Source organism: Saccopteryx bilineata, chromosome 7, assembly GCF_036850765.1.
Source record: "Saccopteryx bilineata isolate mSacBil1 chromosome 7, mSacBil1_pri_phased_curated, whole genome shotgun sequence".
Taxonomy (NCBI): Eukaryota; Metazoa; Chordata; class Mammalia; order Chiroptera; family Emballonuridae; genus Saccopteryx; species Saccopteryx bilineata.
The window spans coordinates 106,709,796-106,735,687 of NC_089496.1; the positions used below are offsets into that span (position 1 = coordinate 106,709,796).

The 25,892-nt window shown below is 43.6% G+C and overlaps 1 protein-coding gene across 1 annotated transcript in view; it reads left to right on the top strand.

The window, feature by feature from the left end:
- PLEKHA1 (pleckstrin homology domain containing A1) overlaps positions 1–24,096 on the top strand; it is a 48,184-nt gene extending 24,088 nt beyond the window's left edge. The window contains exons 6-12 of the mRNA XM_066238681.1: positions 3,877–4,002; positions 7,982–8,122; positions 9,886–9,954; positions 16,521–16,585; positions 17,170–17,233; positions 18,987–19,076; positions 21,445–24,096. Coding sequence (XP_066094778.1) covers positions 3,877–4,002; positions 7,982–8,122; positions 9,886–9,954; positions 16,521–16,585; positions 17,170–17,233; positions 18,987–19,076; positions 21,445–21,753 — 864 coding nt within the window. The 3' untranslated portion in view covers positions 21,754–24,096. The remainder of the gene's footprint in view (positions 1–3,876; positions 4,003–7,981; positions 8,123–9,885; positions 9,955–16,520; positions 16,586–17,169; positions 17,234–18,986; positions 19,077–21,444) is intronic.
- Positions 24,097–25,892: the final 1,796 nt, after the last annotated feature.

A 25,892-nucleotide genomic window follows, 5' to 3' on the forward strand; every position in this document is an offset into this window, starting at 1 on the left:
TAGGAGTAGGCTTTCCTGTCCTCTGTGACTGGGAGTGCTGCTGGCACGGCTGGGGGTGGGGCGTGCAGGGTGAGGGACAGACCTGAAGAGCCACGGCACTGGGGGACCCTGCCCACGTGGCCCGTGTGTCTCTGCCTTGACCCTCCTTGCTGCACCCGTTTCCACTGTGCTCCAGCCTGGCCTCTCTTCCTGGTTTCCAGTAGCAGGCCCGGCACTGAAAGTTTCACCTAAATTACGTGGAAGCATGAGGTTTAGAAGGCTTGAGAAACCCCTGCAAGTTCCATGGCTGGTGGGTTGTGGAGCTGCAGGCCAAACCCGCGTGTTGGCCTGTGGAGCGGACGCCAGCCCAGGGCCGCTGCTTCCTGCGCAGGGCCCTTCCCTCCTCCCTGCCCCTAAAGCACAGACTTTCTGAGGGAGCCTGTGACCCGTGACATAAGCCAGTAACTAGGTTCCGATCCCTGGTGTCCTTTCCCTCCTTATACGCGGGTAGAGAAGCCTAGGGGAAAGGGTCAGGAGGAGTTTGTGTTAGCCTGTGTGTTTTCACTCAAGTGCAGTTACTTTACAGCCCCCAAACCACTTGTTCTCAAAAACATAGGCCCTGAAAGGCAGCATATGTTGATTCCATGTTTACATCACAACACAGTAAAGAGTTAATATACTCAAGCTGTTCTCAAAGTTCAGTGGAATTTTTTGTCTTGTACCAGAACAGCTTGTTACCACATGACAGAAAACACCCACGCAGTGCGTCTGATCTGTACAGAAGCAGAAGTTATTTTAGGTTTGTGCACTTGTAAGAAAGCAACTTTTTAACTGATTCAGAAGTGCATATTCTTAAAAGGTTCTCACTGATTGTTGTTAATTCTAATAAATATTCCCCACTTGGAAGACTTCCTTAGAGAGACGTTTAGTAACTTGACTGAACCTGTCCATATTCTACAGTTTGCCCTAGTAGGCAGTCCAACTGTATTTGTTGGTATTTTGCTTATGTTTTTTTGTTCGAAAAAAATCATCTTTGGGGAAAAGATGATTATAATTTAGCTGTTTTTTATTCTAAAATGCAATTCTGAAGTTAATTCTTGAAATCTAACATTGGAATTATGCTATAGTTAGCATTTTATTTTGTTATTATAAGGACAAATTAGGAGCAGTGGGCTTAACAGCATAGGCGAGGATTTTTAATATACTGTCATTTCTAGAAGGAAAATGGAAAAACCAATATACATTTCATTATAGTTTTAGGATGATATTAAAGTTTTTTTTAAGGAAAATGCTCGTGCATGACTAAGCTCTCAGCTTCTTGAACAAGGGAGTAACTCCTTTTCATATGGGTCCCCGTTAGCACATTTCAGTCAAAACAGCTGAATAGGTCATTTTCCCTCTGGTTTCAGATTCTCTTAATGGTGTTTTGTGTTTTTAGCGGGGTAACTTGGCCACATTTTCTTAGTCAGAATCATTTAAAAACATAATGCTGTTCATTAGAAAACCAGATGGGCGGGGCCTCCCCGTATATTGTTTCTGGGAGGCCGTCTTGTAGCCCTTCCACCCGGAAGTGTTGATGTGAATCTTGTCAAGTAAAATGTGTCCATTGTTGTGCTGCCTTTAAAGAGCACTCCAGATTGCGCAGCCCCTGAGAAACTCGGAAGAGTTCAGGAGGCATTCATTCCCTTTCCTGGGGCATTTCTCGTCCTTTCCTGTCTCTGTCTCCCCTTTGCTTCTGCCGTGACTGGCACTGTCCTGTCAATAGGGATGAGAGGGAGGAGGGTGCGGCTGGAGCCTGGGGAGAAGGGGAGGAGAAGGGCTTTCAGAAGTCACCCAGGGCCTGACCTGTGGTGGCGCAGTGGGACAAGCATCGACCTGGAACGCTGAGGTCAGCGGTTCAAAACCTTGGGCTTGCCCGGTCAAGGCACATATGGGAGTTGATGCTTCCTGCTCCTCCCCCCTTCTCTCTTTCTCTCTCTCTCTCCTCTAAAATGAATAAATAAATAAAAATAATTAAAAAAAAAAGCCACCCAGGAGACGAGTTACTTCTGTCCATAAACTGCACACGTGTTCTGGGAGCTCCTACAGCTTACCCTCGTCTCGTCCACACACGACCATGTTTGCTTGTATTTTGCTAAAAGCTTCTTTGTAAAGCCTTGTCTGCAAACACCGTTGTCCACTGGCTTTCCCCCAAACCCAGTGGGAGTAGCACCCTAAAAGCGCAGGCTTTGGAGCAGTGCTGCTCAGTGGGGCTTGTGGAACACCCACCCCGAGAGTGTCTGGGCTTCCTGCTCAGAGTGCTTTTGTGGACTGCACTGTAGATGGACTGAATCAGAGCTTCTGTGGATCTGAAGTTTTTAGTCATATTCCTGGGCAAAATTTATATGTACTCAACCTGGAGAAACCACCCTGCTCTGGAATCGTAATGGTTTGGGTCCTTGAATGCAGTGTGGATGGTGTCCCATAGTGTCCCCTGCAGCTGGGCTAGTACCCTGTGAGCAGGATTAACTGTGTGACAAACTATTTAATTTGTTGTTGTTGTTGTTACAGAGACAGAAAGGGACAGATAGGGACAGACAAACAGGAAGGGAGAGAGACGAGAAGCATCAATTCTTTGTTGTGGCACCTTAGTTGTTCATTGATTGCTTTCTCATATGTGCCTTGACCAGGGGGCTACACAGAGCCAGTGACCCCTTGCTCAAGCCAGCAACCTTGGGTCCAAGCTGGTGAGCCTTGCTCAAACCAGATGAGCCCTCGCTCAAGCTGGCGACCTTGGGGTTTCAAACCTGGGTCCTCTGCATTCCAGTCCAACGCTCTATCCACTGCGCCACTGCCTGGTCAGGTCAGGCTATTTAATTTTAAATTACTGTTCTTACACCATTATTCCTGTGCTTGTCGGTAGTATTTGTCATGTTTCTGACAGATTACAAGATCCTCACGTGCCCCTTTAATCATTGGAGAGAGGTTAAATACCATGGTCCTGAGTATATTTTATTGCATTTTATTCAAACCTTAAAAATTTATACTTCAAATACAGACTACATGAAACAGTCCATTGACTGAAACAGTGAGTAATGGAGCGCTTTGTTCCCTGGTTAGGCCACATAACAGAAACTGAAATGTACGATGCACGTTTGTAGTGCCTTTGGCTGCATTAGTGAGGGGCTTGTCTGTGAAATTCCTACATCACATTTACTTTTATTATTCTTATGAGTGATTTATCACTGATACTGGTATTGGAATTCCTTCTTAAAATTTCTAAGAAATAACTAAGAAATTTTAAGTTATTTTGGACATTTTGACTTTTAAATAGTTTATTCTTTTTTCCTGGTGATTTTAGATTCATCCATTGAGTCTGTCTTTGAATATTTATTGAATACTTATGTTTTCAGTAATGGACTCTGTTCGAAAGCCAGTAATGATAAATATGCCACCACCCCTGACCTCAGGGACATGCAGAGCCCTGGGTAGGATGAAGGGAAGGGAAGAGCTGCAGTGATACCATGTGTGTGCTCTGGTTAATGGGCAGAGGATGGTGGTTGCGGGTGGATGGTAGTTGCACAGACTTAGCTAGAATGTAGTGCATTCCCTCCTGCCTCTGGGTCTGTTGTCTTCTACAATGAAGATCCCCCTATGCATAGGATTGGATAGGAGGGTGAATGAGAAAATGTATGAAATACTGTCGTACCTGCCCAACTACGTACCCTGAATGATGGCTGTGTTGTATAGATTATTGTAACAGAAAAGTAGTACGAGAACTGAAAGGGTTACACACACAAAGAGCAATTTTTATGTTGGTTAATTTTATGTAACTAGACTATTTAAGCTGGAAATTCTGCGATAAAAGAGGGTATTGTATGTAATGCTGGCTGCAAAATCATTCATTTGGCTTTTTAGGTACCAAAGCAGCCAGACTCACAGCCTCATTCTGAAAACCTAAGTCGCCAAGGTGAATGTGGGAAGAAGCAGGTGTCTTACAGAACTGACATTGTTGGTGGAGTGCCCATCATTACTCCAACTCAGGTAATAAATTAATTCTTCTATGTGTGATAATTTCATTTCTGTACGTGGATTTCAGAATGTCCAAACGGAAACGGCGCATCTTCTGACTTCCTCCAGGTGTGACCTCCAGGGTGCTCCCTCTCACTCTCACACAGTACTTCTGACCCCAGGTTTGGGGTTCCCCCACACTGAGCCATGCGTGGCACCAGCTGGATGTCCTGTAATTGACTACATTTTGATTCCCGGACCCATAGGTCAAAGGCTCCATCCCATAGGACTGCCTCCCTGACCCCCCGGCCCTCAGATGCCAGTTGGAATCCAGGTTGTTGCCTGTGCTGCTCACCAGTAGGCTCTACATTGCAGTTTTTGCACACCCCCCTCCTTGGGTCCAGTTTGCTTGTAAAGTGGCTTATATAGAAGTGAGGAAAGCACTTCACTTCCTGTTTGCCAGTTTATTACAGAGGGATGTGATAAAGGATGCAGATGGACACCAGACGGAAGGGCGCTTTCATGCCTCTCGGCCCCCCCCCCCCCCCCCCCCCCCCCGTCAGCATCCTGGAAGCTCCCTCATCCCCTGTCAGCATGCAGGTGTGTTCCAGCGTTCACTCCATTTCTAGCCCCCTCCTCTCTGGAGAATGGGCTGCAAAGTCCCTGCTTCTGATTCTGGCTGGGTCTTTCTGGTAACCAGGACCCACCAGCAGTCACCTCCTTAGAACAGATGACACAGCCATCATCCAGGGGATTCAGGAACTGGGAGCAAATACCAAACATACTGCTCGCAAAAATTAGGGGATATTTCAAAATGATTATGAAGCAATAAAAAAAGGAAGCCCTTGATTTTTTTTTTATTAGACAAGAACATCAGAAAAGCAAACGACAAGTCAAAGAAAGTTTGATTATGCAAATGAGATGCAAAACCAACTTTTATTTCATTGGTGAAAATGCACTGTACAAAAGGCTGAAAGTACTGGAGTACCTGCACGTTCCCTGACCCCCTAATTTTTGTGAGCAGAGCATTAGAACAAAAGATACTGTGTTCTTATCACTGCAGAAATTACAAGGGTTTTAAGGAAGTTTCTAGAAATAAAATTGCTAAATCAAAATGTTTGTGACTAGGAATAATTTTTTAAACCTGTTCTTCAACAACCTGGCCTAGATGAGCTAAACACAGGACTGGAATTTTGGCTCAGTTCTATAAAAAAAAAAAATACTGATATTAAGTAAAATACTGAATGAAATAAAATACTGGTATGCTAAATTAAATCTTATTTGGGTATTATGAAAAATATAAATTTATTTAAAAATTTGTGATGAAATTAAAATTTTTGTTTGAGCTTAAATTTCTGTCTTGCTATTAAGTGAATGAGTTTGTAACACAAATTACTAGCAGTTGAGAAACCAAGAATTGTAAAGAAATTAATTGGTATTGCCATTGCTGGGCATTTTCATATGTGCTTTTTTGAACTTAAAAGGCTTTGGCACTTCATAAAAAAAAAAAACCAACCTTTAAAATCCAATTGTGTTATCTACCATAATTTTCAGAGGGGAGTATTAGAAAGAATTCTTATTACATCAGATACTATAATTATTGAGTGCTTTCTTTATGCTGCAGCAAAGGTATATTAATGAGCAAAGACTCTGCTCTAATGGGAGGTTACATTTTTCATCGAAGTTTGATAAAAAATAATCTAGGATTTTGCATGTATTTACTTTTTTAAAAGCAATGATTTCTATCTAGTAAGAGTTCTTTTTAAGATATAGCTAGAGAGCTGCTGTCACCTGGGCTGTGTTTTGTGTGGACATGGGGGTAAGCCGTGCTTGTTTAGAGTTGTGTCAGGGTATCATGTTGTTTGTATCTGGCCGTTGTAATTTTGTAGGGAATTAAGACTTGGCTGTGTTTTGACTTGAATATAGTTAGTCAATTCTAAGACTGTGGCAGGTGCCATGTTAAAAATATCCCAAAGAATTTTATTGCTCTGTTCTGCAATATAAATCATTTAATTATGAAGTTTTTACTCATTATAAAAGCATTTAGACAATATATTATCAAGAAAATGCCAAATCTCCTTAGGATCATTAATTTATTCAGTACCTGTCAGGTTTAGCACTTAGTTAGGTGCTGGGATTACAAAGTTAAGTCTAACTTAGTGCTGTTGACCTGTGTAAATGTAGGACAGGTTGGAAATTCCTCAAGTTGTGATATGAGTATTTAGTTTTTTCTTGAAATTTGGGAATCCCTGAAAGTACACCTTTGGTTGATAAGTAGTATTCTAGGTTACCACATGCTGTATGTCGTCAAAAAACAGGAAGCTAATACTTTGGGGAATATAAAAACCTAAGTGTAGTTAGCTTTTTAAAGCACTGGACATACATGTAAAAAAAAAAAAAAATGAAACTGCAACACATTAAAAAAGAGCAAAGGAGAAAATCTTTAAGACCTTGGACCAAGCAAAGAGTTTTTGGAGTTGACATCAAAAACACAATACTTAAAAGGAAAAAATCAATAAATTTGACCTCATCAAAATGAAAAAATGTAAGACCCTGTTAAGTAGATGAAAAGCAAAGCTCCACAGTGGGAGGAAATATTTGCAAACCACACGTCTAACAAAACCCTTGTTCCGAGAGTATAGTAAGAACTGTCAAAACTCCACAGTGAAACAGCACAATTAGACAATGGGCAAAATTCATGAGCAGAGATTTCATTGAAAGATAAAAGATACACAACTGGCATACAGCAGTAGGGAGGGGAATGCAAATGAAGACCACAGTGCCGTATTCACTGTGCACCTGTCAGAATGACTCAGCTGAGGTCAGTGTAACACACGGACAGGGCTGCGGAGAGACTGAGTCACCCGTACGTGGCTGGTGGGGATGTGAAACAGTGCAGCCACTTTGAAGAAGGGTTCAGCAGATTTTTATGAAAATAAACTTGCAGTTCATATATGACCCAGCATTTATACTCCTAGACATTTGTTCTAGAGAAATGAAGACTTAACATTTATATAGAAACCTGTACATGAATGTTTATAACAGTTTTAATCCTAAAAACCCAAAGCTGGAAATAACTCAGATGCTCTTTAACGGGTGAATGGTTAAACAATCCAATCCAGGAAAACTACTCAGCAATAAGAAAGGATGAATCTTTCATACAAGGAACAGCCTGGGTGAGTCTTCAGAGAATTATGCTGGGTTTTAAAGCCAGTTTCAAAAGGTCCTACTGATGACGTTTGTCTTGTACTCTCAAAGTGTTGGAATAGTCAAGATGGAGAACAGAGCAGTGGTTGTGGAGGGGTTTGGGGATCGGGGCCCGAAAGGCAGCCCCAGGGAGCCTTGTGGTGATGACCACTGTGCACATTGGTGGTGGCAGTGGTTACCGGATTGCACAGAACGGTGCACACATGCGTGCACACACCCGTGAGTGTACGTAAACCGGGCGAGGTCTGTTTGTGGAGCGTTCCAGCATCAGTTTTATGATGTTCTGTAGTTACAGTTTCTCTGTTTGGGGTACCATTTCAAGGGTTCTTAGGATCTCCTGTACATTTAAAAAAATAACTTTCTGTGAATCCATATAATTATTTCAAAATGAAAAGTTAAACCCTCCCATCCCCCACACAAGAGAAATAGAAATCTGTGGTGTAGTCACTGATGGAAAATTATGATTAAGTATCTCAAATTGGAAACTTAAAAAATCTGTGTTCTTAACCAAGAGTTCAAGATTCCCACTAGGAAAACAACATGACTTACAAATACGCTTTTCTTTGTTTTTTAAATTTTTAAGTGTTTTTCAAGTACAGCTTACGTTAAACATTACTCTGCATCCATTTCAGGTGTACAGTTGTGGTTAGACAGTCATACACTTTACAGAGTGTTCTCCTGTTTCCAGTGTCTGCCTGGCACCCTACACAATTATTACAATGTTACTGACTTTCCTGTGCTGTGCTGTAGGTGTGCTTTGCAGCTAAACACACAAGAAAAGAATTTATTTTTTGCTTCATTTTAGAAAGAAGTAAATGACTGTGGGGAAGGTGTTGACAGAAATCATCTGAAACGGTCACAGAGCCATCTTCCTTCCTTCCCTCCTAAGCCGCCGTCAGATGGGGCGGTGATCAAAGCGGGGTACTGCGTGAAACAGGGGGCCGTGGTGAGTAGTGAACAGCCCGTGCACAGAATGAAAACACGTGTGTGAGAGCAGACTTGGCTCCCAGATAGCTTGTTCTGTGAAATCCCCAAAGTGAGGTCCGCGCGTGGGGCGGCGGGTGGTGGGCTAGTCTGTGTCGCGACTCAGTGCCCATTGTCTTCCTGTCTGTGAGCAGCTGAGTGAAGTAATGCTATTACCATTGGCCTTTCGTTTTAAATGAGCTTTCCTAATGGTTTACTTTCTTTCCAGAAAGTTGTTCTATTGATTGGGGAGTGGAAGTCAGCCTAACACAAGATTTGATCCTGGGCTGACCTGAGTTGAAAGCTCTGTGACCTTGGGCTGCTGAACCTCTCAGCCTAGTTTCTTTTGAAGGAAAATCACATTCTAAAGCCCCCCATTCAGAGGTGTTGGGAAAGGTGTGAATAAGAGAGAGCAGCACAACACCTGGTCCTTAGGTGGCGCTGATGCGCTAGCCCGGGCCGTCTCACACGGCCACATCCGTGCTGGGACTGTTGGAAGGGCAGGTACATGCCCCAGTATTTCTAAGGTTTGGAGTGCCTTTTAAAATGTAAATCACTTCATCCGTGGGAAGTAAGTTTTACCATTTCTTAAGAAAATAAATGTTAACGTTTTCAAATAAAAGAGAAGAATTCTGTGAGTGAAGAAATACTGAAACTCGACTGGCAGTTTCTGTCTCGCATCACTTGTGATTAGCTCAGGTCTGCCAGGGGGGCCCTTCCAGTTGGTACTGTCAGACTTCCTGCAGGGTGCGGGCCGTGGAGGGAGGGCAGGCGGACCCCCTGCAGGGTGCGGGCCGTGGAGGGAGGGCAGGCGGACCCCCTGCAGGGTGCGGGCCGTGGAGGGAGGGCAGGCGGACCCCCTGCAGGGTGCGGGCCGTGGAGGGAGGGCAGGCGGACCCCCTGCAGGGTGCGGGCCATGGAGGGAGGGCTGGCGGACCCCCTGCAGGGTGCGGGCCGTGGAGGGAGGGCAGGCGGACCCCTTGCAGGGTGCGGGCCGTGGAGGGAGGGCAGGCGGACCCCCTGCAGGGTGCGGGTCGTGGAGGGAGGGCTGGTGGACCCCCTGCAGGGTGCGGGCCATGGAGGGAGGGCAGGCGTCTCTCATTCCACCTGTCTCCAGGGGAGGCGGATTCGCAGGCTGCGCCTCACTCGTGTGTCAGGGTTTTTAGGGAGATGTTCCTTAATTGCTTTTTTCTACTTCTAAGTCCAAAATACCAACCCTAGAGATACTGAAGTGCTTTCTCAAGAACTATGTTTCATTGACATAAAAATTTTGTGCAAAGTAGGTTTACATTATTAAATATTTATTCTTTTACTACTAAGAATTAAGTACCTGTAGAAGAATTCATGCGTTTTGTCGATGGAGAAACTTGATGTGGTTTAATAACATTTCCTGCTCTTGCTCTTGAACTCTTGAGAGCATTTATTTTGTGCGGGTTGTGGGGATCAGGAGGATGGGGAAGTGCTTTTTTTTTTAAAAACTTTTAGAGCATTAACTATATGAAGTGTAGTGCGAAGCCATATGGTTGAAGCCGGGAGCCCGCCACCAAGGTTGAATTAGGAGTTGCAAGGCCTGAGGGGTGGGTGTAAGAAAGGAAGTTTCCGAAGTCTCCTTGCTGCGGGAGGGTGGGTGAGTCTTCTCAGGGCTTGACATTTCCAGTTGTGGGCTCATTTCATAACTATGAAATGGTTATCATCATCTGACGTTCTTAGACACAGAAGTCTCATGTTTGTGTTCATCTCTGCTAGATGAAAAACTGGAAGAGAAGATACTTCCAATTGGATGAAAACACAATAGGCTACTTCAAATCTGAACTGGTATGTGGCTCTGTCATACATGTTGCTTTTAAATGTTAGAGAAGTATTACACTGTGGTGATTTTTATATACATATATATGTGGTTTCTTATCCTGTTTTTTATTTTTTTAATAATTAAAATCTGTTTTTGAAAGATACATACAATTCAGTTTTTGTTGTACTTTTGGTTAATGGTATCTTGTTAAATATATGTGAAATGAAAAGATGTGTCTTCAGAGACATTCCACCTTGCATATTAACAATATCAGACTCTCAGTCTGTAAATTTCCTTACGGGGGCACTGGAGGCAGTCGTGGGCAGGGACGTCTCTAAAAGCCAGCGTGTAGCCCTCTCCTCACATTTTCTGTTCCTATCAGATTCACATTTAAGTTTCTTCATGTAAAGTATTTTTGTTCTATCTGAAGGTAGAATTAAAGACCGAAATTCCCCTTTCATTGGTTTGAGTAACATCTCATTTAAAATGTTCTTGTCATGTGACCTGAGTTCTGCATTAGATGGTCGGATAAATTGAATTCTCTACTTTACACATCTGGCCTCCCTCTTCCTGTTTTCTGGGACCTGTGAGGGGAGCCGTGCACTTTAGTTAGTGAAGGCAGCGGAATGGCCCTCGGCTCTGGGGCTCTCTGCAGAGGGAATGTTCTGGACGTGCACTGGCCAGGTCTGCCGGCTGCGTCTGCACACTGGGAACATGGCTGGTGTGACTGAGGAACCTGACCTGACTCAGTTTTAAAGTTAACACTGATTGTATAGGATATTTGTTCGTTTAAATCCGATAGTTGCGCCCAGCGAGGGGCTGCTGCGTTGGACGACGGTGTTCTCAAGAGTAGTGGGGAAGAGGCTGAGACTCGTCTCAGGTCCCTGTTCCTCTGGGAAGCTTTGACTCGGGGGGAGTGTTTCTCCGTACACCTGATTCCCACTCCTGTCGTACACATCCGCTCTGTGTGGTGATGGGATGCACACTCTCCTCACCAGTTCAGTATGGGAGCCGCTTAGAGCAGCGTTTCTTTCCCCTCTCATGCACGCAGCTCCCAGTACTTGGTAGATAATCAGCGGGTGTTTTTGAATAAATGAAAAGTGACATATCGTAACAGGATAGCATTCGAGTCTTTCTTAGACTTCAAATTCTAAGAGCCTCAACTGGAAGTACCAGTTACTTAGTTCAAGAAGTACCAGCCTGGTGTCTCAGAAGGCTCCCTGTGCTCAGTGGGCAGCTTGAGTCGCTGCTCTTAATCACCACCAGCACCCCTGGGAAGTCGTCCCTGCGGCCCCCACTCACTGAGCTCCACATGGCCCCCGTGCGCTGACTGGGAGTGGGTAGAAGGAATAGTCAGCGATGATCTGGCCTTTGGGAGCTCAGTTTTGCCGAGATATTGACCTGTACCTCTGTCCTTCACAGTATTTGTGATAGACAAGAACTATTAAAGAAATATTTGCTAAATTTTGAAAGCCTACATATGGACATTATGCCATAAAACATGAGACAGAATACTGAACTATCATAGATATAGAGATATATGTATTTAGAAATGTGTTATTTGATTAGAAAAGACAGATAGAGCTGAACACACTAAATGTATTTACAATTATCGACCTTTATCAGTTACTAAGATGCGTGTTTCAACTTGTCTGAGCTCCCAGGGTATCCTGAGCCGCTGCACGTGAGTGGCGGTCAGGAAGTGGCCGTGCACAGGTGTCACTGAGTTTGTAATTCTGCACCCACAGCGGTTCTGTTCCTGTCTGCCACCACGTCGCCCTTCCTCTGTGAAGCAAGTCCTAAACATTACCATTTCATCTGTAAATACTGTGGTAGGCATCTCTAAAAGATAAGGACTTAAAAGTTTTTTAGTAAGTATGAAAGACTTAAGTACACAACTGAAAATGAGAAAGTATTTGTAGCTTGTGTCAGAGATAAAACAATATCTCCCTCTATGAAGAATGTTAGAAGTAGAGGGGAGGAGTCCTTCCTGGTTATGTTCCCCCTCTTTTCCTCTCATCAGTCCTCAACAGTTGAGACCTAAGCTTTTTCAGGTGATGCGAATCAGTGCAGGCGAGTGTTGGGGGAGCGGGCAGAGCAGCCAGGGTGGGCAGGAGGCGGCCGTCCTGGCGCTCAGCCCAGCGTGGGTAGGAGAGGGGGCGCTCACCCGGCACGGGGCAGAGGGAGGGGGGCGCTCACCCGGCACGGGGCAGAGGAGGGGGGCGCTCACCCGGCACGGGGCAGAGGGAGGGGGGCGCTCACCCCGGCACGGGGCAGAGGGAGGGGGGCGCTCAGCCCAGCACGGGGCAGAGGGAGGGGGGCGCTCACCCGGCACGGGGCAGAGGGAGGGGGGCGCTCAGCCCGGCATGGGGCAGAGGGAGGGGGGCTCTCAGCCCAGCGTGGGTGAGAGAGGAGGGCGTTTACTTGGGGAGGAGGGTGGTGGCGAATGAGGGCAGTGGCCACACAGGCTTACTGATAATATAAGGACACGCATTAAGGGTGGTAGAAGTCCGCATACTCGCAGTTGAAGGAAGTAATAAATGTGAAAAGGGGATTTTTTTAAATTTTTTTTAAATTTTATTTATTCATTTTAGAGAGATGTTTTTAAGTTAGATTGGAATTGGAAATGTTGAAGTGAACTTCTAATATATACAGATAGATGTGTAAGTAAATATAGATGTAAATGTATTCATGTGTTTACATATATGTATCTATACTCCCTAGCTCTGGGTACCAGATAAATGACCATTTTCCATTGGAAGAAACCTGGGCTCCCTGGAGAAAAGGCAAAGTGGAGCTGGGACAGGAGAAATAAGTGTAAAGTAATCCTGGAAATCTGTATGTTAGAAAGCAGGGACGTGCTCACAGAATGATAGGGACGTGTTAGAGGACCCAGAACCCGACTTGAAAATTCTCCCCTCACCATATTTGGGGCAGTTTGAGCATTAAAATTAGTAATGACGGTAACAGATTACTGTCCATTCCTATTCCAAGATAGGAGTCCATGAGCCCACGCGGACATAAGTGAGTGAGTGAGTGGTTGTACACGTGTGTGTGATGAAGGAGAGGTGGCGTGGCCTCAGAGTGCCCAGTACAAAGGGGAAGGGGAACTCCACCGTGAGGAAGCCCGCTGGGGCACTGTGTCCAGGTGGTCAGAGGATTCACGTGCACATCAGTGAAGAGATGAATTCAAGTCACTTACCACGTGACAGGATCGCTGGAGAAGCATGCCGTGCCACTTCGATGACATTCCTGACTCTAATCATGAGGAAGCATCAGACACCCACGTAAGGGCTGCTTTGCAGAATAACGGCCCTGTGATCTCCAGTGGAGTCGAGGCTAGGGTCATCAGGAAAGGAGGGCTGAAGGGAAGAAAAGAGATGGGACAAGTAAATACAGTCTCTGACTCTGAACTGAATCCTTTTGCTTTAATAAAAGACATTTGGGTGACACTTCCTGATTTTGGTGGTTATATTGTGATAACATAAAAGGGTGTTTCTATAGGAAACACGCACTGAGATGTTCAGGGTAGTAGGAGCCACGTCAGCAACTCCCTCTGCGGTGGGTTAGGAAAATCGGTTCTTTGTGCTGAGTTTTCAGCCTTTGTCTGAGTTAAATTTGTGGTAGTTTCAATGTTTGATTAGAAAGTTGGGAAAATATCTGGCAGAAAAAAGCAAAAGATGTGACTTGTTAATTTATTTACAAAGAAATTAAAATGGCCCTTAAACATATAAAGAGGTATTTTTAATATCACTTGTAATTAGAGAAGCACAAATTTAAGAAAAATAAAAAACTTAACGAAAATATGACTTCTCTGTCATGAGACAGCTGTGGCCGAGTGGGTAGGTGGGCAGTCCTCTGCCCGCAGTGCCATTCTCTAACCAAGGGCCATGGGGAAACGGCTGCTCAGAGCTGGGGCAGGGGACATACAAGCTGAGCTCAGTCAGAACATCTGGTCCCGCAGAAAATCAGGAAGTGGCTCAGAGAAGGGCTGGGGTGTGTCAAAAGGACGCAGAAGCCAGCTTGAAACTCAGTTTGAGCAAGAAAATAAATGGTAATAATGGAGCATAACTCATCGAGTTAAATGAGTCATTAATAAAGAAGTGTAGAAGGAAAAGCATTTTCTTAACGTAGAATCCCAGCTAATGTAGGTAGACGAGTTGATGGGGTTAGAAAAAAGTCCCCATTGATAGCCACTGTAGTCATGGTGGTTCCAGGCGAGAGTCTCCAGTGTTCACTAGCTCTGGAGGTCAGAGATGACCATAGGCTCCAGGTGTTCCCCACAAGGTGTCTAATGATGACAAGAGAAGAGGAATCTTGCAGTGACTGTGAGGCACAGCCTTCACGAGAGATCAGGTTGACACTAGTGATGGGACAAACCACTGTCTTGCACCCTGAGAGTGATGCAGTTTGACATCACCTGTGGTTTCCTGCCTGAACCCTTCACCCCGAGTCCGAGCGTGATTAACGTCAGACAGACCCAAACGGATAGCGTTCTGCAAAATGATCGGCCTGGCTTTTTAAAACTGTAAAGGTCAAGAAGGATGGAAGATCTAACTGTCCCATAGTGAAGGAGAGTAAGACAGGACAGCTAAATATGAAGACGGTATGAGCCCAGACTGAACCATGGGTTAGAAAATACAGGGTATTTCTCCTGCTGTAAAGGGAGCTGGCCGGGCAGGGAGTGACACCTGGACACAGTGTGGACTGGATAACGGCATGGCAGCGGCGTGGAGGTCTCAGTTTCCCCACTGGTGCTGTGCGCCTAGAAGAGAACATCCTTCCTTGTTTCAGAAAGTAGACGTGGAAGTCTTTTTTTTTTTTTTTTTTTTGTGACGGAGACAGAGAGGGACAGATAGGGACAGACAGACAGGAAGGAGAGAGATGAGAAGCATCAGTTTTGGTGGGTTTTTTTTTTTTGGCAGAGACAGAGAGAGGGACAGATAGGGACAGACAGACAGGAAGGGAGAGAGATGAGAAGCATCAATTCTTCATTGTGGCTCCTTAGTTGTTCATTGATTGATTTCTCCTATGTGCCTTGACCTGGGGACTACAACAGACCGAGTGACCCTTTGCTTGAGCCAGAGACCTTGGGCTCAAGCTGGTGAGCCTTGCTCAAACTATATGAGCCCGCTCTTAAGCTGGCGACCTCGAGGTCTCAAACCTGGCTCCTCCGCATCCCAGTCCGACACTCTATCCACTGCGCCACCGCCTGGTCAGGCGACCCTGAAGTCTTTAGTAGTAAAGATGTAACATATTCACAATGTGCCCTTAGACATTTTAGGAAAAATACATATTCACATGTACACTAACTGATTTTGCCAGTGTGAAATAATTAACATTGGTACAAGGTATACAGAAATTTTTACAGTTTGAGATTATTTAAAATGAACTATTTTGTAAAACTTTAGAGAAAGATTTGATTTTAAAATGTTCAACTGTGTTTTAGTTTTTTTCTTAGATTCAAAATAATGGCATGTCAGTTTCATGATGTTCAGTGAAATACAGTATATAGTATTTAATGGAACATATATATAGTATCAAATGTGATTAGAAACTAGTTGTGCCTTATATTTGTATCTTTCTTTTCTATTTTTTTTTAAAGTGAGAGAAGGGGAGATATTGAGACAGACACCCGCATACACCCTGACTGGGATCCACCTGGCAACCCCTGTCGGGGGCTGATGCTCAGATCACCCGAGCTATCCTCAGTGCCTGGGACTGATGCTCCAAATCAGTCGAGCCACTGACTGCAGGAAGAGAAGAGGGAGGGGAATAGAAGCAGATGGTTGCTTCTCTTGTGTGCCCTGACTGGGAAATGAACCCAGGACATCCATACTGGGCTGATGCTCTATCCACTGAGCCAACTGGCCAGGACCTATATTTGTATCTTATATCTAGTTTTGTAACCTTAGGTTAGTTAGTTAACATGTCTGATCCTCAGTTTCCTCAGGGAATAGTGGTGCATGTATTGTATGGTTATGAAAAGTTTAAGTAAAAACATTTAAAATCTAGCACTTAGATTACTAAGTGTCCTAGCACTTAGTAGATGTCCGATGAATTATGCTTATTAAAATAATGTATTCATATAAAAGTGTTAGTCTTAAAATGATGCATTTAACTCAAGGTAGTTGGGTATTCACTACTCTTGTGCCTTCTATATCAAAATAACATTTCAACTCTACTTACTGGGTACATAGGGGTTGATTGGGGACTGATTAATGGCTTTTAATAGGTTATGTTGTCATAAGGTCAGAAATAGTACAAATATGTGTTTTATGCCAGTTTCTTTGTTTCATACCAGTGTCTATACCGTATTTTTCACTCCATAAGATGCACCTGACCATAAGGCACACCTCAGGTTTTAAGGAGGAAAATAAGAAAAAAAATATTCTGAACCAAATGGTGTGTTAAAATATTTAATAAAAATACGGTAGGTTGTAGTATTTGAGCTAATCTGATACTGGATATTTCAAGGTCAATTTATGTCTTAGCTTTGCTTCAAGAAAGAAGCATAATTTGCACATAGCTAACACGAGGATTTTCTGAATATATTTCATGTATCTGTTTGCCTTTTACTTATGTTTGCCAGGAAAAGGAGCCTCTCCGGGTAATACCACTTAGAGAGGTCCACAGAGTCCAGGAGTGTAAACAGAGGTAAACACCTGCTCTGATTGTGTGTTTTTGTGTATTGGTAATGCAAATTGTGCTCTAGTTTGATTGATGTGCTTACAGATGTTATTTTTAACTTCTTATAGTTGGTATATGCTAGAACTTTTAAAACCCTTGGATTCAAGTATTGAGATTTATTTTGTTTGAAAACTAAAATTAGGAAACAATCCTTAAGCTTATTAATGGAAAGAATTTTAATAAGAACAACTCATCATATTTGACAAATTGATGTATTAGTATTGTATGATTTGAGACTGGTACAGAACAGAGCTTTGTAAGAAAATGTGGTAATTGCCTTGTTTCTTAGAGCCCACTGATTTCTTCATGGTAAAGACTTTGAATTTTAATGTAGTTCTATGAACCTTTCCTAACACATACCAGTATATAATTGTGTAAAATAAGTAACATTTAACACAAAAAGAAGTTGAAAAAGTTGATAGTTTGGTGTTAAGTCAGTATTTTACCTGTAATGTTTACTTGGCTATTAATACATATTTGGTATTGTGTAAATAAGGGAAATAGCAAACAAGTGCTATTTGAGGACACTGGGAACATTTTTTTGTTTACAGTGATATTATGATGAGAGACAACCTCTTTGAAATTGTGACATCGTCTCGAACTTTCTATGTGCAGGTAAGATACTTCTTTGAAGAGTATAGATCCTCTTATCAAGAAATCAATAATTTTAGATGTGAAGTAATTCACCAAAACCTGTTCTGTACATACGATTATTGGTGGGGTGCATGTTCAGCAAGTAAGGGTGTTTGCTCTGAGTTAGTGGGATAGAATTAAGTAGTATGTGGAGGAAGGGAAATGCTACTTTAACTTAGATGTTAAGTGTGTACTTTCAACTTTGATTATTTTTGCACATAGCTTGGAATTTTAATTATATCATTTTTGGTAATTTTATAAAAGGGAGGCTTAAATACCCATAATAAAAGTATATCTCATATTTAAGTTTAAAACATCCTTTTTACCTACCACATTCATTAGATTGGAAATTTAAAAAAACATTAGTCTTTATTTTATAAAACTTATATATGCTGACTGCAGAAAATTTAGAAAATATAGAAAAATATGAAGGATGGTTTGTAAAACACAGAATCCCACATTCAGGCAACTGTTCTTATTTTTTACTGCCTCTCTTAAGACATATTTTTATAACAAGTGGAGTCATATGAAATCCATTGTTATATCTAACCTATTTAATATATTATGGTGTTTTTTTCTACATCATTAAAAATTCTCTGGAATCCTTTTAGAACTGTACTCTTCTATTGTATGAATGTCCCACAATTAAACTGTGTTTCCACTACGTTGTTACTGATGACTCATTTACATAGTTACCATACCATACATTTATTGTGATAAATAATGTGGTAGTGCATATTGTCATGCAAAAGTTTGCCTGAATTTCTTCTTTAGATAAGTTTCTAGATCAAGAGTAACTGTCAGAGCATAAAAATTTTTAAACCTCTTTATTTTGCCAAACTGATGTCTAATGTTGTTCTCCTATTTGAAGTGAATGAAGGTATATGCTTTACCTTTGCCTACTTGGAGTTCTTCCTTTTAAAAAGTTACTTGTTAGCCCTAGCCGGCTGGTTCAGTGGATAGAGCATCGTCCCAGCGCACAAGGTCCTGGGTTCCATCCCTGGTCAGGGTGCGGATGAGAAGCAGCCAGTGAGTGCACAACCAAATGGAACAACTAAGTGGAACAAGTCGATGCTTCTCTTTCCCTCCCTCTCTCAAATCAATGGAAATACTTAAAAATACATGCTTAAAAAAATTGTTAATATGATTGGTTCAAAAATGTTATATCTTCAAAGTTTTTAAATTCTGTAATCTAGAGGTTAACGGCAGTATCTCTGCACCCCTGTTAGGGCTTAGTTTAATTGGATTAAAGTGTGATAGTAAGGTTTTTAATTCGCATTGGAAGCCAAGGTCCTATCAAGGTGTGGACTTTGGACTACGACTACCAGTACTTTTAGGATTATGGTACCACTAGAAATTATTTCTAGAGAAATAGCATGTAAAATGATATTTTAAAAATATCCAATTACCTAAATATCCTTGTAGGAGATTGGACAACATAGCAGCAACTACAGAGAGAGCAGAAGAACGCCTTTCTTTGACTTCCTCTCCAGAACTGTTGATATTGATACTTTCAGATGTGTCTGGTCTGAAAATGTTAAGTGCCCAGTTTATGTCTCTGTAATAACTTACTCAGCAAAACCTGGTTTAGAAAGTGATTTCTAAAAATTCTTGAAACCATTGCCTTGGAATGATTTTGTTGTTGACAGTTGGTTACCAGTGCGCATGTGTTGGATTTTAGGCACAGGAGCCAGTTTTGAGGAAGGTGGACTGACTGAGGCCTTTCTCTCCCCAGGCGGACAGTCCTGAGGAGATGTACAGCTGGATTAAAGCGGTCTCGGGGGCCATCGTAGCGCAGCGGGGGCCCGGCCGCTCAGCGCCTTCTGTATGTTCCGGCTCGGGGGCGGCTTCCCTGGGCTCCTCCAGCCTGTCAGATTATTTTCTTCCTGTCCCCTTACTCCTTCTGTTCTTTCTATATTGAGGTTTATTTGCATGGTGACTTTCGTACCAATTGGACTTGCAAAAAAATAATGCATTCCTAATTTAATGCTTTCTTGTAGTATTATGTACACATAACTTCTGTATACATTGTATTAAATGCACAAGCAGGACCACTAAAAAATGAGGTTTCCTGCTTTTAGGAGTTCTTAGCTTGTGAGCAGGCCTGACCGACTCCTAGTAGAGTCTGTGCCTGTTCGTGTACAGCACCTCAGGCGTAGCCTGGCAGTCCTGTGAATGTCCCCGTTCCATGTTTCCTCTCATTTCAGTGAAGGTCTTCTTGTGGCTTAATAGTGCCACCACACCATTGAGCAGCTGGCACGCTGACTGCTGTTGACTGCTCTCTGTCAGTATTTTCCGTGTCACGTTTTCTTACTCTCTAGCAGGTTGATTTAAAAGGCTGCTTTTGTTTACCATCTTAATTATCGCTGTGGTGGTATGACAATCAAATTGAAACAGCTAAACAGTCTCAGAAATAGTAAGAAAAGTGTTTTTAATTTACCATGTCCAAGTACATTATGGGAATAAGATTTGCCTTTAAAATACTTTGGTCACTGGTCTGTGATGTAAAAATACAAGTTCTAAAGAATGAAAGAATGTTAAGTGTCTTGAAGTGTCGCACCTGGGTCTGCAGAATGCATTCTGCTCCGTGGCACAGTGCCCTTACTGTCCTGACCCGTCAGGAACACGGCACACTCTGCCCTCAACTTCCCTGGTGGGAGTGCTGTCGTTTTCCTGCTACTGGTACCCACAGATCAGTAAATACAGACCCATCTTTCTCATTTCTTATTTAAGGCATCCTCCTTACACCCTTTTTGGAATGTCAGAAGTTCCTTTCCTAGGTATTAATTCAGTAACTGCCTGTGTTTTATATGACATTTCCGTAGTCACATATAAGACTCTCTGCAAAAACAATGTCTGCTGGGAAGAGGAAAAATCGGAGCAGGGCGTTTGTGTCTTGTGCTTGTGGTGGGGGCAAATTGGACTCTCTAGCTGTAACTGTCGGCACAACTTTCTCTCTCCTCCCTCCCCTCAGGATAGGTTAACTCTAATCTTAGCTTTGCACTGTGTTCCAGATGCGGCAGGCCAGAAGGCTGTCGAACCCTTGTATACAGAGGTATACATCAAGAACTGGTGAATGCGGCATGTATGTGGGCTCTCACGCAAACGTGCCTTCTTACTAGAGGGCCGGACTCACTCACTGCTTACCACTCATCCTAGAAAGTTGAGTTAATCCGACTGCCATTCGCAGTTAACATGGCTGTGTTACCACTAACGCACCTGTTCCACCACAGGCCTCAGGTCAGAGTGTTCTAGGGGAGAAACGATAAATAATGAAAAAAGTACAACTTGACTAACTGGGAGTCATAGTAAGTGAGCTCCTAAAAGTGAATTTACTGCATTGCCGCAGGAGTTCCAGTTGCTATGTTTGATGTATTTTGAGTCTTTTTTACTACACCACTTGAAATGCATCCGTGGCCTATGTACACTCATGCATGCACGTGCGTTGGATGAACTACTGTCGTCTGCATGGCATTTAAAGTCTCAGGTGAAAGGCAGCCTTTAATGGGAAGCGACAATGTTGGTCATTTGTAGCACTTTGTTCTCAAAGTCACATGTGTCATGTGGCGATGCATTTGGAATGGTCATAGCTAAAGAGATCTTCAAATTTGGTCTAATTCGAAGCATATTGAAATTAACATTCACACTGATCGTTACTTCAGCACAGTTATATGATAAGTGGTTAAGTTTGTACCACGTGTTACCTCTACAATCTAACACTGCGTCAACGTACCATACATTCGAAACAACCAGCGCAATTCAGTGAAAAGCTAGGGCCTGCCACAAAGTTCAGGGAGAGGTGACATGTTTAAACTATGTGGGGTAATCCCCAGTGCTGATTGGAAAATACACTTTTAACTAAAACAAGAAAGCCGGTAGGCCCCCTTTTGAGCACAGCTCGGCTGCAGTCGGACCACTGGGTTCCGTGCAAGGCTGCCCGAGTCTTCCGAGTGTCAGAGCTCCCCAGCTGGCTTTGGTGACAGAACTGGTTTCTTAGTGGAGCTGGCTGCTGGCCGCCGTCGCTTTAACCTCACTCCTGCAGGCGCCTTGCTTGGGGAGCACGTGCACTGTGCGCTGCATGGCTCGGTCTGCTCTGTGTGTGTGCTGCTGTTTGTTTTTCAGAGAATTCAGTCTTGCTGAGTTGCTAACCTTGTTGATGGCTGACCATGTCTGACCACCGCCCCTCTTTACAGGAGCATTCCAGCGGCCCCGACCCCAAACACGCTGCCCGCGCCCCCGGGGCCGTCGCCGGCCCACATTCCGCCGCCACTCGCAGCCGCTCTCTGGGCTCCAGCTTTACCGTGGAGAAGCGAGGATTTTACGAATCTCTTGCCAAGGTCAAGCCAGGCAACTTCAAGGTCCAGACTGTCTCTCCAAGAGAACCAGCTTCCAAAGTGACTGAGCAAGCTCTGTTCAAGCCTCCCAGCGAGAACGACCCTCAGGAAAACAGCGGTGACCCAGTGGACTTGGATGATGCCAGCCTCCCCGTCAGTGACGTGTGAGCCAGAGGCGCGTGGAGCCCGACCCGCCGTCAGCCCCTCAGTCTCCGTTCGGGAGGCTTCTCGCCAAAGATGACAAAGGGTGACACGTGTGTAATGCGTCTGTTGGACTGCCTCTCTGATGTGCTCTTCATAAGCTGGTAAACCAAGGAGCGAGGGAATGGCCAAACTGTCTCTCTGCAAGAAAGAAAGAAACCTAAGGGTCTCAGTACCAACTGTCCGAAGTGTTGTGTGTTCCCATTTGGGTGATGAAGATGTGTGTGTGATGTTTTTTCCTAGTGAATTTGACAATTTTAAATGTTTGTCAATTTAAAACATTAAAATGCTTATTAATTATCTTGGTTGTTTTTACAATGCTACCATGACTTCTATTAGTTGGTCAATATTACACATTCTTACTGGTTAATATTATTGAATGAAATATTACCAGACTAAGGTATCTAAACTCATGGTGTGTGTGGTGCTGTAAAATTTATACTGCAGTTAGTGGACTGTTTTGACACAGACCCATTTCTGATGCCCGGGATCTCGAGGTGAGTGCTGAGTTTGCATCGAGGATACAATTGGACTGTTGGTGAGGATTGTGGTTGTGCTGGGGCAGAGAAAAGGGGGAGATTAAATTTTAAACAACTGTGTCTTGGACATTTGTTTGAAAGAGGTTAAATAAGACTTGCAGTAGTCATTGCTTTATTCAGTGAAAATTATTTGATGTGAAATTTCTGGGAGAGCTGATTTTCTTATCAAAATTTTGTACGTAGTTCTTATTTCTATATTTGGATCAGTGGGAGACCTCAAGTTTATATGTAAAGACCTACTTCCCTTGCTCATGCAACTGTGGCCTCAACTTTTTGTCACTAACAACCTATATTCAAGTGCCTGTGTTTTTCATTTTGTTAATGTTCTCAAAAGTCCTACATGATTGGTTTTAAACATTGGGATAAAATTAATTTTTAGTAGCATAGTTTAATGTGTTAATATAAGTGAGATATCATTTTATGTTAAAGATGCCAGCATGCTGGCATTTAACAACCTGTGCAATATATATGTTTTAAAACACAAATTTGAGTACACATGTAATCACGGGGAATCACAAATCTAAGCACCTCTAAGAAATTCCTCACTGAGGTGTCGGCTGATGGACCAGACTGAGTGCCGTGCGGCGCTCAGGCTTAAACAGCTGCTCTAAGAAAATAGTCTTGAATTTCACGTGCTGCTATTTTTATGATATTTTACCGTTTCACAGTACTGTTTTGTGTTGCATTCATACATGTCCTGTTTCTCTTTTTCATTTTCTAAGATGAGTTCCGTCTGAGAAAGAGATTCTGTGCTGCAGTGGTGGCGGCCGAGGTGACTGCCGATTACACTAGAGTGACCATAGCATCAGTTAAAAAACCCAGATGCATAAAGAGTGCACCACTCCACTTTTTTATTCATAAGCTAACATTTTTAAAAGTTTATTTAGAGTTTTTTCTTTTTCGCAGCTACATTTGAAAATGATAGAAGGCAAAGATTTTAAGTCGTTACCACTTTTTATTCATTATCGTGGCTCTTCTGCAAGTTCCTTTTCGGCCTGCTCTCCCTCCCGGGAGCACACCCATGCCTCTCTTCCCTCTCAGGGTGCATCCCTGAACTCCACGAGTCTCCCGCCCACAGGACTTGCGGCGTGGGGGGCGCTGGGCAGTGGTTCGTCCGGGGCTGACTGCCTGAACCTGCCTCCAGGGCCCCCCTTTCTCTGACTCCCCAGTGAGCCACAGCACCTCCCCAGGCTCTCTCCTTTGGCTGTGTCTGTCCTAAAGCCCAGCTTTAATGGACGTACTCTCAAAATCAATAAAAAAAAAGTTCCCGTTTCACGAACACACCTAAGAAATCCCGTGTAGACTGGTACTCGGGAACCTGACGCTGGTTTCTGTGGTACAGCCTCTCGCTGCACGTTTACTTCAGCATGTTTTGCTCTTGGTCATTTGGTGTATCTCATAGTGGCAAAACACTCTCTGTTGGGACCGTCTGTGGAACTACCCTTGTATTCAATAGCATAGGAAAATGTTCTGGTGATTTTTTGGGGTCTTCTGGTATTTATCTCAATACTTTTATAATCCTATGAAAATTATTTAATTATTTTAAAACTTATACTTTCCTTGTAAATGTGTCACACCCGAATGGTCAGAAGTTACTTTGTGCATCGTCACGTTTGCTGCATTTTTTTCTCTGTACATACAACACGTCTTCTTTGGGAACAGGAACACGTGTGTGCTTCCTGGTGTTGACTTTCCCATCTGTCACCTGCCTGTGTCCAGCTGGCCGCACACTGTACTGACTTGAGAATAAAGTGCTCAGAATGAATTCGAACGATTGGCTCCTTCGTTGTGGTGCTTGTATGTCAACAGGTTGTAGAATGTGTTTGGTTAATGCACGCAAATTTATATACGGACTTAAAGGACAGGCTGTTTGGTAACCTTTGAAAGCGCATGAAAAAAAAATCTTTTTGGGAAAAAGAGTTTGCTTATTTTCTTCATTATAACGTCATCAAAAGCAAAATCCAACATGTTGGCCTCAGAGCCGGTTTGAATCCCCGGGCTGCCTGCAGTGCATGGAGTTTGGTTAGACTGGGCAGGACACGGAGGGCCCCATGCAAGGGCTGTCTGCTCCCTGGCTGGGCTGTGGCCCTGCCCGCAAACCCTGCAAACCTTGCGCATCTGGCCGGAGGCTGCTGCCAGTGGACCTGCTTTCTAAGGGACACTTCACGCCCTCAGTGCGCTCAGCATCTGATAATAATGGACATCTGTCTTGGTAATTTTTATTAACTGGTGTGATTTAACTTTTCCCTGGTACTTATTTTAAATATTACCATTTAAAAAAGAAAGAAAGTTTTTTTTTGTTTTTTTTTTAGTGAGAGGCTGGGTGGGAGGCAGAGACAGACTCCCACATGTACCACATGCTACAACCGGGATCCACCTGGCATGCCTACCAGGGGGCGATGCTCTGCCCATCTGGGGCCCCTGCTCTTGCATTTTTTAGGGTCTGAGGCAGAGGCCATGGAGCCACCCTCAGCACTCGGGGCCAACTTGCTCCAATCAAGCCATAGCTGCAGGAAGGGGGTACAGAGAGAGAAGCGAAAGGAGGAGGGGTGTAAAAGCAGATGGTTGTGGGAGGCGAGAGGGGAGAGAGAGAGAGAAAAATGAGATGGGGGAGGGGTGGAGAAGTGGATGGGCACTAATGTGTGCCCCGAGCAGGAACTGAACCTGGGACTTCTACACGCCAGGCCTACGCTCTACTGCTGAAGCAGCGGGCCAGGGCTGAGAAAGTTCTAAACTTCGTTGCTTTTACAAAAGATCCTGTCCTCCGCTTTTCTTTTGCTGCTAGTTGCTGTGCGGGACGTTTCCGGAAATGGCGCTGGCTTCAGACCTCTTTCGGTTTGATTAGCAGTTGGGGAGGCAGGAAATACTTGTAGGAAAAGTGTGGTGATACCACAGCTTGCTTCCAGATTTGGTAAGAAGCCTCTGTGTCATTGGAAGGGTTTGCCAGTTCCTCACAGGACATGGTGAAAAGCACACTTAGAAGGATTTACATTTTCTAGTGTCAACTTTCTATGTTATACAGATCCAAAATTATTTGGCCTTTTTTAAAGATTTTTGAAAATTGTGTTTTTGCCAAGCCTCACATAGACATGTATTGGAAATATTGCTGAATTGGGGTTAGCATTTAGTTTGGATTGATAAGATAGTGTCCCATGTTGACTCATGTCAAGTGAATAGTGCGGTTACTATTGTAGTCATGTGGTGGTGGCGCCACCTTCTGGTTATGTCATTTCAAGTTTCAAATCAAGCAATTTGGAGTCTATTTCACATTATTTTACTCAGAAAATTAGAGAAGATATGCAAATAACTTCTTTAAGCTTTTTTGGGAGGAGATAATTTGTAGATTCAATTAAATATTCGTGAGAAATACAGAGCCTCACCTGACCAGGCAGTGGTACAGTGGATAGAGTGTTGGACTGGGATGTGGAGGACCCAGGTTCGAGACCCCGAGGTCACCAGCTTGAGCGCAGGCTCATCTGGTTTGAGCAAGGCTCACCAGCTTGAGCCCAAGGTTGCTGGCTTGAGCAAGGGGTCACTCGGTCTGCTGTAGCCCCACGGTCATGGCAC